At 36.3% G+C, this 16,216-nt stretch overlaps 1 protein-coding gene across 3 annotated transcripts in view; it reads right to left on the bottom strand.

The window, feature by feature from the left end:
• GPATCH2 (G-patch domain containing 2) overlaps positions 1–16,216 on the bottom strand; it is a 221,380-nt gene that overhangs the window by 186,323 nt on the left and 18,841 nt on the right. For 2 of the 3 annotated variants that reach the window (XM_001489520.7, XM_023632692.2), the window contains exons 4-5: positions 15,102–15,284; positions 14,550–14,629 (exon numbers count right to left, since the gene is read on the bottom strand). In XM_001489520.7, the coding sequence (XP_001489570.1) occupies positions 14,550–14,629; positions 15,102–15,284 (263 nt within the window). Of the gene's footprint in view, positions 1–12,398; positions 14,421–14,549; positions 14,630–15,101; positions 15,285–16,216 lie in introns of those variants that run through there. The other variant, XM_014738072.3, reaches the window with a different exon arrangement.

Below are 16,216 nucleotides of genomic sequence, written 5' to 3'. Positions count from 1 at the left end.
TGAGTCGTCTGTAATTCACTCAAGACACATTGATGCCATATATTCATGGTTAGAACATCTAATTTCTTCATACATATTCATATCTTAATTCACTTTTAACGAAGTTTATGATTAGGATTGTTGTGAAAATAAGTGTACAGTCTCATAATGGCTAAATGAAATTAAGGATTACCTACCAGAAATAAAATAAGAAGGAAACGTGTGCGTACGCGTGTGGGTACGCACATGGGTATGTGTGCGCGCGTGTGTGTGTAAAGGCCCCTTTTTCATATATAAAGTGTCTGCTTTGCCCTTCTTGCCCTTCACAGTGCTACACTGTGGAGCTGGGAGTTATATGCTGGGAAAAATAAGAGGAAAGAAAATTCATTCAGTCAGCTAGCCAGCCAGCAGCTTTAAGGAACGTTCCAATGGAAAGTAAAGGCATTTCAATAACAAACATATGATATGATATATACAATAAGGTGTTAATAATGTGTTAGTAATATATATAATACATACAATAATTTGTTGAGCAAACAAGATGACTCTGAGATTACGTTCAATCAAGGAATCAGATTAATTTGTATTTCCTATAAACAGTCAATTCTAAAAGTTGGGCATGTACTAGTGTTTTAAGAAGCTATATGAGGAAGTAGGATTAGGGAAAAGTGATATTAATAAATATGAAAAAGGCTAATGACAAACTTGTAGCATAAATTAATTACTTCAATACAATTTGCAACAATTTAAAAGGGTAAACTAAGAATTCAACAATGAAAACTCCTGAATCTTTCCTCAAAATAAGAACCCAATCAAAACTTGAAATGGACAACTTCTACAAGTTGATAAGAAATTTAAGTTTCAAGCCTCCTGGTATTTTCAAAAGGTATTCAAAAAAGCAAAATCACTGTAGCTCTAGCTAAAAATATAGAAAAGAGTATAACTTCTGAAAATTTTCATTTGTAAAAAAGGTCTGGAGTTCAAAAGACCTGGCTCTGATCCTTCTTTTTGAGGAAGATTAGACCTGAGCTAACTGCTGCCAATCCTCCTCTTTTTTGCTGAGGAAGACTGGCCCTGAGCTAACATCCGTGCCCATCTTCCTCTACTTTATATGTAAGACACCTGCCACAGCATGGCTTGCCAAGCGGTGCCATGTCTGCACCTGGGATCCAAACTGGCAAACCCCGGGCTGCCAAAGAGGAAAGTGCGCACTTAACTGCTGTGCCATCGGGCTGGCTCCTGATCCTTCTTAATGAAGCTCACTCTTCAAAAATCACCATGAATCCATAAAATGGGAATTACAATAATACTTACATCACAGGATGGATGGAGATGTAAAGGTGCTTTTTACAAAATATTAAATGCTATTTAAATATTTATTGCTGTCACTAACCTTTTTGGATATGAAGAAAATCTAATTGATACGTAACAGAAAAATTTACCTTCAAAAAAATTGGAGAAAGAAAACATTTAAATGTCAGCAAGGATCTAATACGTTAAATCAACAGGTACCAAAGGATAGGAGAGAAAACGTAGGTGAGGTGGAAGGAGAAGAGCTGACGGGAGGGATGGACAGCATATCTACATGATGAAAACTATTACATTGAAAAATAAAACATACATTCAAGTCAACAGATTTAACTTGATCAATCAAGCAGAATAATGATCTGCCCAATATATTCATTAAATTGACCAAACTGAGAGGTATTATTTTAGTGGGCCATTAGGCTTATCTAATTTCTTACAAATTAAAAATTAAGTGGAGGGCCAGCCCCATGGCCGAGAGGTCAAAGTTCCACACGCTCTGCTTCGGCGGCCCGGGTTCGTGGGTTCAGATCCCAGGTGCAGACCTCCACCACTCATCAGCCATGCTGTGGAGGCATCTCACATACAAAGTAGAGAAGACTGGCACAGACCTTAGCTCAGGGCTAATCTTCCTCAAGGAAAAAAAGAGGAAGACTGGCAACGGATGTTAGCTCAGGGAGAATCTTGCTAACAAAACAACAAAAATTACGTGGAAATACATTTTTACCCTTGAAGGGGAGGCTGTATAGCTTGATGGTTAATTCCTTGAGGACTGGGCCACAGGGTCAGAGTTTTAAATCCTGACACTGTCAGTTACTAGCTGTGACCTTGAACACGTCATTTAAGCCATCTGTCCCTGTTTCCTCATTTATAAGATGGAAAGAATAATATTTACCTCAGTAGGCCTTTTTTGAACATTAAATTAATTAACATACATAAAGAGACTAGAACACCACTGGGCAAATAATGATAACTCAATAAACGTCAGCTAACATAATTACTAGCAATCAAACATTTGTCCTTTAATATTAGTTACATAAAATAAAACCTCATATGAGAAATAAACCATTTAATAATATACTATAATGAAATATTATGCCACCAAACAAATGAATGAAAAAATAAGTATAATGTATAATCTCTCAGACATTCTTTTAAAGGGTAAAAACCAAGGCACAGAGTGACAGATGCTGTATTTGCACAGATGGGTGTGGGAGGAATTGGGTATAGGGCAAAGACTCTCCACTGGATACTTTTTGTCCTATTTGACTTTTAAAACCGATGTATCTATTACTTTTTATTTTTTCCTGAGGAAGATTCACCCTGAGCTAACATCTGTGCTGCTCCTCCTCTGCTTTCCAGGTGCGTCGCCATCACAGCATGGCCGATGAGTGGTGTAGGTCTGTGCCCGGGATTCGAACCTGTAAATCCAGCCTGCTGAAGCAGACAGTGCTGAACTTAACTACTACACCACAGGGCCAGCCCCCTCTATCACTTTTTTAAAAAATGAAAATTAAAAGAGGGCACTAGGTAGGACTTACCAGTAAACATAACCCACTGATCATATGTTTATTTCATCTCCCTCCCAAAGCCCCACTCAAATGCCAATAAAAGAATAAAAAGGTCTAACTCCACCAGGACAAAGAGAAAAGGAAAGGAGATCCCACCCGACAAGATATGTCGTCACAATCTAAGAAGATGAAAATCAAATGATGTGCGGCCGCCTGCTCAGCTTTCTCTAGCGCAATGGGGTAGGGAAAGCGTGGAAATAAAAAGTAAGCTGATGGAAACAGCAGACTCCAAAAAGGTTCAGAAATTGGAGGATCCAGATACCTCTTAAACAGGGAATTGGTGGAAAGTCCATTTTTTAAAAAAAAGTTGATCCCCGATCCCAGTCCTCAGCCACACATTCATATTACGTTGCTACCCCCACCCTAGATCCCAGCAGAAGCTCAAAGTTTACTATACAAAAATGTTAAACTAGAAAGGGGTCCTATCTTTGGGCCACATGATACACCCTTACCAAAATTAGAAGAATTTGTCAAAGTCTGCACACCGAATGCCCCGTCCTCTGCTTTGCAATCAGAATGCTGGCTAGTGGACTCCATCACTGCCCCATCCCACCCCAAATGCGCTGAGGCAGGAGATAACTTATGAGATTATTTCAAAGGGAAATCCCTAGGATAGCAATATTTAAGGATTCTCCAAGCAAAAGGTAAGCAAGCCTTATGTCGGCACCTAGGTACCCAATCAGCTTTCTCTCTCTCTCTTTTTTTTTGGTGAGGAAGATCATCCCTGAGCTAACACCTGTGCCAATCTTCCTCTATTTTTTTATGTGGGATGCCACCACAAGCATGGCTTGATGAGCAGTGTGCAGGTCCGCACCCGGGCTCTGAATCAGCAAACCCTGGGCCACAGAAGCGGAGCTCACAAACTTAACCACTACGCCACTGGGTCGGGCCCCAATCAGCTTTTTAGTGCTCTCTCAAATGGAGTCTTCTCTGCTACCACATCATGAAATACATTAAAAGGACAAATGAAAAACAATGAAGGGGCTGGCCCAGTGGTGTAGTGGTTAAGTTCACATGTTCCACTTTGGCGGCCCGGGGTTTGCAGGTTCAGATCCCAGGCGTGGACTTACATACGGCTCATCCAGCCATGCTGTGGCGGTCAACCCATGTACAAAATAGAGCAAGACTGGCAGGGATGTTAGCTCAGGGATAATCTTCCTCAAGCAAAAAGAGGAAGATTGGCAACAGATGTTAGTTTAGGGCCAATCTTCCTTACCAAAACAAAACAAAACAAAAAAACAATGAAGAACTTAGATACTAATATTGGTAGGAAACAATGTTACTTAAGGTTGCACTGGCAACATAACAAGTGGGGGAAAAGTCCCTAAGAAACATAGGGTCATACCCAGTAAATCCCTATCAAGACTTTAAAAATTATTAAGCACATACTATGTGCTAGGAGCTGGACTCTGTCATTGGGGTACTCCACGTGCTTGGGGATACAATTCAAACAAAAGAAGATGAATAACAGTATAAAACAGAAAGGGTGCCCATCAATGAATGAAAGAATGGCAGAGACGGCAAGTGTGATGCCATTTCAGAAGAAGGAGCGATTTGAAGTGTGAAGAGTTGGGGAAGGTTCTGAAGCAAAAGTATAGAACTTGAACTGTTTCTTGAAGGACACGCACCTAACAGTGAGAAGATGGGTGCACTGCTGTGAGTAAAGCTATAGGAGGAGTCAATGTGGCAGAATATAGCACAGCTGAAAGAGGGGTGGGGGTGATGTGAACCTAAGACCATCTGGAAAGGAGTGAAGAATCATAGGTCATGCATGAGCAGAGAAGGCAGAAGGGAACACACCCAGATTTTACGGTAAACTACTTTATGAAAGTATTTTTTGGCTAACCACATTTTTATAAACTGTTTACTTGGAGTTACATGCGATATGGATTAGAGGCAGGAAGACTGGAAGAAAGACAGACCAGGGAGAAGACTTGTGTCCTATCAAAATGTAAGGTTATGAGTAACTACCCTAGGGCAGTGACAGACGAAACTGGAAAGAAGAGGCTAATATGACAGATAAAGAAAAATCAGATTCAGATGCGTAGATGTAGAAAGAGTGGAGGAAGACAAAGATAACACACAAAACTAAAATTTAAACTGAGGAATGAAAAACCACTTAGGTTCAGTGCTTCTTTAACAAATGCTAGGTCTCTTTTCTCTCTCTGTCTTTCCCAATTAATTTTTACTCATCAAACTGTAAAGTACTTGAAGACAAAGACATATCTGGCTCATTTTGTATTCCCAGCCCTTCCCACACTGAAGACATCATAAGCCCTCATTACACGTGCATACAACAGAACCAAGAAATCTATGCCTGAAAACACAATTAAGCCACACATCAAGTTTCTGAGACAAATGTAATGTATTCTTATTCATCCAACAAATGACACAAAATACTCCTTCAAAATATTTTTCTGGATCAAAACATTAGAAGCATCTATCAAAGATATATGTAAATGAAATAGAATGAGATGAAATCAAATAACTGCTTAGTTTTTAAAGACTAAGTAGTTTTCAAAGGAGTATTTCTAGACCATATACCTCAAAATCTATAAAAATCTGAAAGACCTCAAAAAGACCAAGTACACATTATTAAATATGACTAGAATTATACTGCCACCTAAACACGCTTGCAAGTTCAGAACTGTATTGACCTCGAACCCTATAATGGTGAGCTGTCTATAACCAGCCATCAGATGTAAATATGAAGTTCCAAGAGGAAGATGCTATGCAGTTAACGGCACAAATCATCACTTCGTAGGTATATAAAGAAATCAGTAAACTTCTACTTTATTCCTCCCTTAAGTACTGGTCAATATTTTAGACAATTATGATTTTAACAACAACAATTTTTAAGTTCTATTGGCTTAAAATATCTATAAATACCTGTTGGCACCTATCGCTGGTTTGTCAGAATCCCCTTGCCCGGATGACAGGCAACAAACATCTGGTTGGCATTTGCAAACTATAGTAAAGGGAACCCCTTTTATTTATATGACTTCTTTGTGAATTCTCAGTTGTTCAAATTGACCTTCAGTTGGAGGATGTGCAGGTGACTTCAACAGAGAAAGCGCTTGTTAAATATTATTTGGAAGTGTTCTACCCATCACTGATTCTGAACTTTTCTGATATGAGGTATCTGGCATATCTAAAGGCAAATTAGAAAAGCGAGTTTTACAGACCATCAGAATAATTCTATCAGCAACATAAAAGGCAGAAAACCAGAGTCGAAGCTTCGAAGAAAGTGAAATGTTTGCAGCATTTCTATTTCCCCGGTTTTGCTGAAAAGAAAAAAAAGGAAAAATAATGGGGACTCTGGCAATGTCACCACCATTTCAAAGAGCAATAAGGAAAAGGGGTCTTTAGTCTCCATCTATGGAGTCAAATGGTTACCAATCTACAGCCTTAATTTCTAAAAAAAAAAAGAGTATTTTAGAACATATTTCAGAGGTTTCTTAGGATACCAAAGAGAAGAAAAGTTTTTAAATGATAAGCATAATCCTTCTAAGAAGTATTTTTTTAAAAACTTCAAATTTTTGCAAATTCAATGTTCTTAAGGAGATTTGTTGAAAAGTTCATAGATCATTTCCTCAAAAAAGAAGAAAATCAATCTTACAACAAAGCTTTTCTTTACTAATAAAGGGGATGACCTAAGAATTTGTATGCAGGTACCACACTGTAAAAAATAAAGAGAGCACAGCATTTTGTCCAATTTTAAAAATGCAATAGAAAGACTGGTTCCCCTGCACAATATTTAAGCAGCCATGAAAGCAGAACAGCTATTACAATATTAAATTTCAGAACATACATTATGATTAAATCTAAAGGGTAAAATCAAAGCACTATATAAATATTTGGCACCTGCAAATTATCTTTCAGCAAAAAAAGAATTCAAAAGTACCAGCAGTAATGCTATACTTTGTAAACAAAAGTGACATTCTTTTGCCATTTGTGGGCCCATGTACAGTGACATTGAAAAGCTATGGTCAACTTGGTCAGGAATCAGGAGAGATGTCTAGGATCTATTCCAAGCTCTTGAATGAACAGGTGTGAGTAATGTACACCTTTGTTTCTTTCCCCACGTTGTTGTAAGGTCAAAGAGGAGAAAGGCACTAGATCTGCCACGGCTGAACACAATTCCAGCCTGCAGATCCCATTCTCTCCAATCACCTTCATGTCCTATAATTCTTTATCACATTACCCTGTTTAATTTTCTCCATGGTCATTTTTATTTACTTACCCTCCTCCCCCAACCAAGTTTATTTTTATTTTATTTTTTTAAAGATTTCATTTTTTCCTTTTTCTCCCCAAAGCCCCCCAGTACACAGTTGTATATTCTTCGTTGTGGGTCCTTCTAGTTGTGGCATGTGGGACGCCACCTCAGCGTGGTTTGATGAGCCGTGCCATGTCCGCGCCCAGGATTCGAACCAACGAGCAGAGGGCGGGAACTTAACCACTTGGCCACGGGGCCAGCGCCCAACCAAGTTTATTTTTACTCACTAAAATATAAGCTCCAGGGAACCTTATCTGCCTTGTTCACCACTGTATTCCCCAAAGCCTAGAAGAGTAGCTAGCATATGGTAGAGACTCTCAATAAGTACGTATGAATGAAAGGATACTACCCGAAAGTCAATCAGAATATCAGGTCCAGTAAAATATAGGGATTCAGCCTACTGTGGATACCGCCTACTAGGGGAATAGGTAGGGGACACCTGATAGTCTTAACTTGTAAGCACCCAACACATCCTCTATAACTATTCATGTGATCTTTCAAAAGACAGATCTGATCACCTTAACCCCCTCCTCCTCCCGAGAGATTATATCAGTTCACATGCATGCCCATGAACCACAAAGTCCAAAATAATCTAACTCCCGCCTACTTTGCCAACTGAACCCTGTCTCCTGCATGCTCCTCCACACAAGCGTACCTTATACTTCAGCAAGACTGGATTCACAGTTTCTCGAACACTCCATGCTGTTTCACACTTAAGCCTTGCCCATCCAAACTTCTGTCTGCCGATTCCATCCCCCATGAGTTAGGGAGCTCCGACTGATATCTGAAGTCCCAGCTATAAGATCGTCCTCCTGTGTCAAGTCTACCCAGAATTTTGCCAAGTTCCATTAGAAAGGGGAGGAAAGAAGCAAGAGAAATACAGAGGATATCATCACAGTTGAACCGAAGTAGGAATGTGCTAACTACAAGGCACACTGTACAAGCCTGGAGGGATAATGGGGAACCACGGAGCGCAAGCAGGGAGAACAGTCTGAAACAGAAAGCAAGAAAGCAGACCAGAACTGGATGATGTTAAAGATCAAGAAGGATGTACTATAAACCACCTGAGAAACAAAGAAAAGGATTGGAATGGAGGATTTGGTTCTAGTGATTAATCTGATGGGAGCAGTAAAACATTTTAATTATCATTTTTATTATGGCACACACCTTGACTGTGCTCCCTATTCCAGACAGCAAAGTATACTGTGGGTATTTCAAAATAACTCACACTTCCAATAGCATTTTGTAACCAGGAATGAAGACTATTTTATGAAGAGAATTTATTAATGTTTATTAGCAACATGACAATCAATGAAGAAACTTCCAGACTGCATTAATTTTGGCTTACCAAAGGAAAAAAAATTAAAAATGTCCAAGTTATAAATGTTAACCTACATTATAGGGATGTTAATAGGATTAAATGAATTAAAATATATAAACAGCACTTAGAAAACATTTATAAGCATTGTTATAAATGTTTGCTATCATTGCGAACATTCTCTTCACTAGGTTCCAGATTTCTGAAGCATCACAAACACAAATGACAATATATGAAGTCAAGCCAATTCTAGTACCTAAGTTATCAGAGAAGCAACTACAAATATCTTAAATATTTGGGGAAAAAAGTATATGTGGCCAAATTTGATAGTAATAAAATACCAAATTTGAACATATGCTTATCCAATTTTTGCAAAAAATGTTTAAGACTAAATATGGAGAAAAGAATAAGCATTCAAATACTTGTTGAATGAATAAATATATAACCATATATCTGTACTATGTAAATTTGTATATATCTATTCCACTTTTAATAAAGGGTAATATTTAAATAAGACTAAATATCAATATTGATACTATTTTTAGTGGAACAGAATGAAAAATTATTAGATTCATATTTTCACATATCAATTATGGATATTATATTTATATGATATAAAATATAAAGTTGTGAATAGTGACATCAAAATACAGAATTTTAAATCAAACAAGAGATACTATTAAAATGTCTTTTGTGAAAGAAATATTTAATTCTATTAAGCTGTAATTTTCTATGATACAAAATCCACTTTATCTCAAAATAAGTTCTAAGAAAAAAATGTCAGTTTCTAGTGTGAAATCTGGATCTCAAGCTGACTTCAAGGTAAGATAAAAACTAAATTATTAACATACATAGTGATAGATTAGAATATATATGATACAACATATATTTAGGATATAAAAATTTCTAAATATATATTCTGTTGTATTCTGCAAAATATCCAAAAATGCTTTAAAGATACAAACAAATATCTATTCATAGAGATTATAAATAAGCATTGAGTTATTAAATTCCATTGAGAAATATTAGTTACCACATAATCAAATTACAGTTGGGGACATATGCTGTATTTTTAAAAATCATTTTAGATTTGTTTTCTATTATAAAATTTCTCCTTTATCTTAGACTAGTCTAAGAGAAAAGTTTATGTAGTTTATTTAAATCAAATCCATTTAAGACGGCCCTTCTGTTGTAAAAGGCTCTAAATCAGACTAAATATTCCTACTCTAGTATCCTTAGAAACAATAAAACAAACGATGAGCAAGCATACAAAGTAAATCACTATTCTAAGATTATCATGATCAATATGCCACTCATGAAATCTAGTCTTCCATGACTTCATAGAAGGAGAAAAAGCATAGAACATTCCTTTTCTCTTACAGAACGGACTGACTCAAGATTCCAAACAGATTCAAGCTACTGTAGAATTGAATATAAACAGTATGTTTACTTGTACAGCGTGCCAATTTAGATTAGGGATTGATGTTCACATTTTTTTCAGATATTTAAACTTGATAAACGTATAAATAAAAGTCAATTAAATCAGATTCATTTTCTTTGACAGAATAACCACCACCACCATCCCTGCCATAGTTGTTCTCATTCCAAGCATACAAAAAGATGGACTGAAACAATTATAAAACTTTTAGACAGAACCCTGTAACCCTTATGTACAATTTCTTATGTAATATTTATGTTGGATTTCAGGAAGTATATTTTAAATGGAGCCATTTATTTCCTGGACTTTCAATAGATGACTCAGTTTGAATGCTAACTTAGCATAACGTTAGACCTGTTGAAAGACCATAGTTTAAGAAAAAAGAATGAAAAAAAAATATCACCTACAGAAATCGTTGATTAATTAGGAGGCGTAGGGGTCAGATGTCCTAGGCTAACTGAAATGCTACACTTAAGTCAGGGAACTTGGATTCACTTTTGAAGTTCAGTATCCCAAGACTGATTGTGGGCTGGATCATTATTCTGAGGATTATTATTCTGAATTGTACTTGATGCACCAATTCCGGAAATACAGGAAATTCATACAACTGAATCTACTGGATAATGGCCGCAGGATATCCCTTGGAATTATAATTTGCTTAATTTTCCTAAAAGGGGTGAATATTAAAGTCTAAATAGTTGAGCTCTAATAAACTGATGCTTTATTTTAACAGAAGGACAGCAATAGTTGATTCTTCTCAACATTAAATTCTCAGGACTCTGTCTGCATTCACTCCTCATGTACATGGACAAAATTATTTTTAAAAATCAGTTAACTCTGAACCAAAACCTCCTAAACAGTATGGTTTTTCTACAAATGAATAACTTAATGACTGGGAGGGAGGGAGAAGTGTTTCTTAGTTTGCAATTAAGTTTTGAGATTTAATGCAGTGGCTGTCAGTGTAAAATTCATTCAAAATAATTCTTCACAGACCATATTAAAGACGAGGGCCAGCTCAAATATAAATGAGGTATAAAAGAAACATAAAAGGCTGTAATATAAAGCACTTTAAATATTAACTATAAGGCATACTATATATAAAATATGAACAGAAAAGTTTTAAAGTCTAAAATTCTGCACTTTGACCTATGATACAAACGTTCTCTGAATCATGAGCTTCTGTGTTTAATATACCTAATAATAACAGTAACTATGATTTATTTAATATAGACTATGTGACAGAGATGGTGCTAGGCCCATTATGTAAATACAATCTCATTTAATCCTGATAACACTTCTGCCAAGTAATTATTGTCTCTATTTAACAGAAAAAGAAAATGAGGTTCAAATTTCATTATAAGTGAAAAAGAAGAACCAGAGTAAGGATTCACAAAGGTCTGACTTTAAAACCTATGTTTTCTACAATGTGACTTGACTCTCTATGAAAATAGAGTCGATCCTCATTCCTATCTGCAGGTTCCACATTTGCAAATTTGCATACTTGCTAAAATTTGTAACCCCAAATCAGTACTCAGAGTGCTTCCCTGGTCATTCACGGACGTGAGCAGAGCGGGGAAAAATCTAGGTCACCTGTTGCACACGCGCATTCCCGCTGAGGTCAAATACGGCAACACTCTGCCATCTTGTTTCAGCTCTCATACTGTAAACAAGTTCCTTTTTGTGGTTAATTCAGTGCCGCGTTTTCCACATTTTTCTTGGTGACAGAATGGCCCCCAAGCACAATGCTGCAGTACTGTCTAGAGTCCCTAAGCACAAGAAGGCTGGTGACTGATGTGCCTTATGGAGAAAACACATGTGTTGGATAAGCTTTGTTCAGGCATGAGTTCACCACCAATGGCCATGAGTTCACCATGAATGAATCAATGATATATATTAAATAAGGTGTTTTTAAACACAAACATTACAGAAAACAAGGTTATGCACTGCGTGATTAAAGAAAATGTGACCAGAGGCTCACAGGAACCTAACCCTGTATTTCCCTTAGGAGCAATGGTTCAGTATTGGCTAATTAACATTCATGGGGATTTTATAGAACACAACTAAGGCGAATAATAAAAATTCCAGTTAAAAACTTTTCCTCCAAAAAATGTTTACATTAATATTTCAGTAAAAGATTCTTCTTCTGTCATTTCCTTCAAAGATCATCATTCTATTTGTGCAGCCATCATTCATCTGCTTAAGAAAAAGAATCCCGTTGCGCTATTCTGTCTAATGGGGTGCAACTACATGTGTTTGACTTCGCTTAGAAAATGAATCTCTCTTAAAAGCAATCTGACTTTCCAATGTGAAAGTCTAAGGAATTAAATTTCATTTCTTACTATTGGATGCCATAGGTACTGTTTATGACTGTTTTGTGAGATTACGATTTTTAAAACTAGATTATTACATAGAATACGGACAGCATGAGCCGCCACCACCACCACCACCACCACCACCACAACAACTCAGCATAGGAATTTAAAAATATCAGCACAGATTGGAAGTCTTACCTTTCTTGCCCAAGTCAGATACTTTATTGAAAAGAAAAAGATTACAGTACTTAAAAATCCAAACAAGGACAATTCAAGATTGAAAGAAAAAAACCTGAAGGAGCCCATTATCTTCAGTAAAATTTTGAATACAAAAAAAGGTAGACCAGGAGAACAGTTTATGGCCTAATGCACTAGGTCCATGATAAACACACATACACAGTATATCTCCATCAAGTGAAACTTAATCACCTTTTTACAATTTAGAGAGGGAAGGCAGCTCTTACTATGGTTAAGCCATGTATCATCAATACCATGAAGCTAGCCTATCAGTTGTAATAGCTTCTATAAAATACCACAGTGAGATTGCAATAAGCCCAGAAAATGGGCTACAAATCCCAGCTATGCTCAAGCAGGCAGTGAACCAAAAAGAAAAAAAGCTAAAACTGAACCAAGAACTGGAGAGCATTCATCTAGATTCACGACTGGTAAGGCAAAGTTCACGGGCCAAGGTTTGAAAGGGACTTATTCAGATCTAAAAGACAATCATTATACAAAATAAAATAAAAGCATTTATGTAATGCAGGAAAAAATTCATGAATTTTCACTCCAAAGGACATAGCACAAAAAAGCTTACTTACAATCACCAAACACCATATTATTGTACCTGTAAAATATCACTTAAAATATGCAAAGGGAAAGAGACTCAAAGTTGCACTTTATTAATCTCTCCAGTTTAGACAAGCAATCTAAAAGATATCATACATTCTTCATTAGTACATTTGCTGAAATCTTTCAGATTATAATAACTTTAGGTAAAGGAAATGTCAACTTTGAGTTTCTTTTCTGATCACCATATTTAAGTTAGCCATTAAATGCTGAGTTCACAATTAATCCATACAATAATAGAAAAATACATGTATTAATCACAGTTTTCATCAAGTATCGAAACTTAATAAAAATATCAATCATTTTAATATAACCATTTTGAATTCAAATGGCCTCAATGTAGCACAGTGTCTCAATAGAAATGTTACATTTTTCCCTCTGCTTGGTGAAAAGGAGCCCATGCAAGTATTTCTGACACTCACAGTGACACACATGGTCTGCCATTCTAAAGATGTGCAAGCAGCTCTCACTTTTAAACATGACAATATGATTTAGAGTCATACAATATTTGCTGAAATGCCAGCTTTCACATGATTTCAAAAAGCTCTAAACCAAAATGATACTTTTGCTTGGTTTCAGGTATCAGACAAAGCAGGTAATTTAAAAGGTAATAGTCAATGATCCTACTAGCACAGACTAGTTATCATTGTGGCTAGTTCAAAACTAGGGTAATTTTTGCAGTACAATGAAAACTATACTATAAAATACAATAGGTTTGCAATACAGAGCAGATTATCCAAGTAGAAGGCAAACTTGAACAAAATACAAACTCTAGCAAAGATTATCAACCTTTACTACTCATCGTAGCCCTTGTTAAAATACCCTGAGTAAAATGCAAATATTTTAAATAACGCTGGTTATATAAGATTTCTCTAAAATTGAACCATAAATGTTCATCAATGCATCACGTTTTTTATTTACAACAGTCAGATATGTAAAAATTAGTTCTTAGTGAGTCACAATATCAACATGAAGGAATACTTAAGTGAGATCTGGAAGTTCTTAATTTTCCAGCTTTCGTTAGCATTTTGGCAAAGCAAGTGATACATAAATGGTTTCAATGTAAAAAAAAATCATAAAAGAGGAAAAATATATAAAATTTACAGTAGTTTCTACCTACCCTGGGCCAACCTAGACCCCTAGAAAGCGCCCCCAACCAGGTTCACTTCTGCCTAAAGGAAGAATACCAGTCCTCCAGCAAAACCAGCCCCATCTTTTCATCAAAGAGGCTCTCACTTCAATGATATTCCTCCAGGGGAAGAGGACAGGAGCCAGGTTCCCTCGAATGTCATTCCCCAGATGTTCAAAACGTAACTAATTTATTAGCATTAGAAGATTTGGTTTATAGGGGAATCTCACTGGTCCAGTGTGCAGCCTACAAAAAAATGGATTATTTTTCAGTATAACATTAGAATATGAATAAAGGATGAGGATGTGGCTTTTTATTCCATAGAAATGGATACATTTCCAAACATGACAATTAAACAAAAAAAAGCATGCCTACCATTGAAGTTGGGGTCCCTCCAGATTTTTTAATGTTCTTAGAAGGCATTCCATGAAGGCGACTGAGTCGAGCTTGGAAACCTGGAAAATCAAAGTATTCAATTTAGGAGATTCTATGATCATTGAAGCATAGAATAAGATCCTATCAATTCAGAATTCAAAGTAAGTTGGAGGAGAGAAAGATCTAGAATAGTTGTGAGGAAAAGGCAAAACTCACACTTACGAGATCTGAAGCAACGCCTAGTAGGGTTCTAATGTGGACAGGACATAACTATTGATTATTTAAGTATTAGAGTATTATGTAGAGCTTTTCTTTCCTCCCTATTTACCTTTACATCATTTCAACATTTCCACGATGGGCCTAGCAAGAAAGCAAGTCAACCTTTCTAATAATGTGAAAGCATGGTAAACGCAGTAGCTGAGTTGCTACTCCACATGTTTCTGTACAGCATCTTGTGTTCAGATTCTGTCCTTTCCATTTCAGCCTATCCTCTTTCCACAAATAGACTGACTACAAGCCCACGGTATCCACCAGTCAGGCAATGCTACTGACCTCTTCTTCCCGGATGTGACATAAGGGGGAAGGAACCAGTTAAGATACTTTCAAAGACAGGATCTGGTAAATTTTTGTCTAGCTCAGTGGGATCTTCCTTTTCCCACCAGGGGATGACTCCAGTGATGCCACACGCTCCACCGGATTCCTTTTCATAAAACCAGTCACTCTGCTCATCGTCACCTGTGCAAAGACAAGACATCCCCCCAAGATTCAATTTTATCATCCAAATGTACAGAGTGGTCACATTTAGATTTAAAAAATACAAGACAGCAATCAAATTTGAATTATATATAAACAAAATTCATATAATTTTTAATATGTAGCACTTATAAAAAGTTTTTAGTACAAGTATATCCAAAAACTCCATGAGATATACTAAAAAGTAATTTGTAATTCATCTGAAATTGAAATTTAACCAGGGATTCTGTATTTTATCTGGCAATCATATATATAATCTAGAAAGAAAACTTTTTATTCTACAACATAGCTTCACTTAGGAAATGTTTTTTAAGACTATACCAAGAACTGCCATCGACAAAAACAAAATGTTATGTTTTAGAAGGAATTTAAAAATGTGAAAAACAATAACAAACTGGTTAATCCTTTGGCAAAAACTGTAGGGAAATCCATTTAAGTTACTACCCTTCCCACATTAAGGAAAAACAAGCGTTAGTCTCCTGCTGGGAATTAAAAGGTATGAAACTGTAGCATGTTCTTTGCAGCTGATAATGGTATATAATTAGCTTAATTTCATGATTTGTATGGAGTGTAGAAGAGGAAACAATCATGAACAGATGTGACTAAAGGAAATTAATCTGATTAAGTTCATTAAGAAATAGTTGTGAAAAAGTTGATTTTAAATGAAAAGTGACAATACCATGGAGTTTACGAAGAAACTATGGACTACCACAAGCAAGACATTTTTTAGAAAAGACCACTTTTCACTGTTATGTTTGACTTTTGGGAACATCCATGAGTATAGCCGTGGAATAATGATCAATTTGAAACTGAATTTGAAATGTGCCCTGGGTGTGAATCAACAGTATTTTATATTTAAAAAAAACGAACAATAAAGAGATGTATAAAGAGACCAAAATACAGAAGGAAGCAGA

This window comes from Equus caballus, chromosome 30 (assembly GCF_041296265.1).
Source record: "Equus caballus isolate H_3958 breed thoroughbred chromosome 30, TB-T2T, whole genome shotgun sequence".
NCBI classification, from domain to species: domain Eukaryota; kingdom Metazoa; phylum Chordata; class Mammalia; order Perissodactyla; family Equidae; genus Equus; species Equus caballus.
Note: the sequence above shows the minus strand (reverse complement) of the source record. Positions and strands in the feature narration are given on the sequence as shown.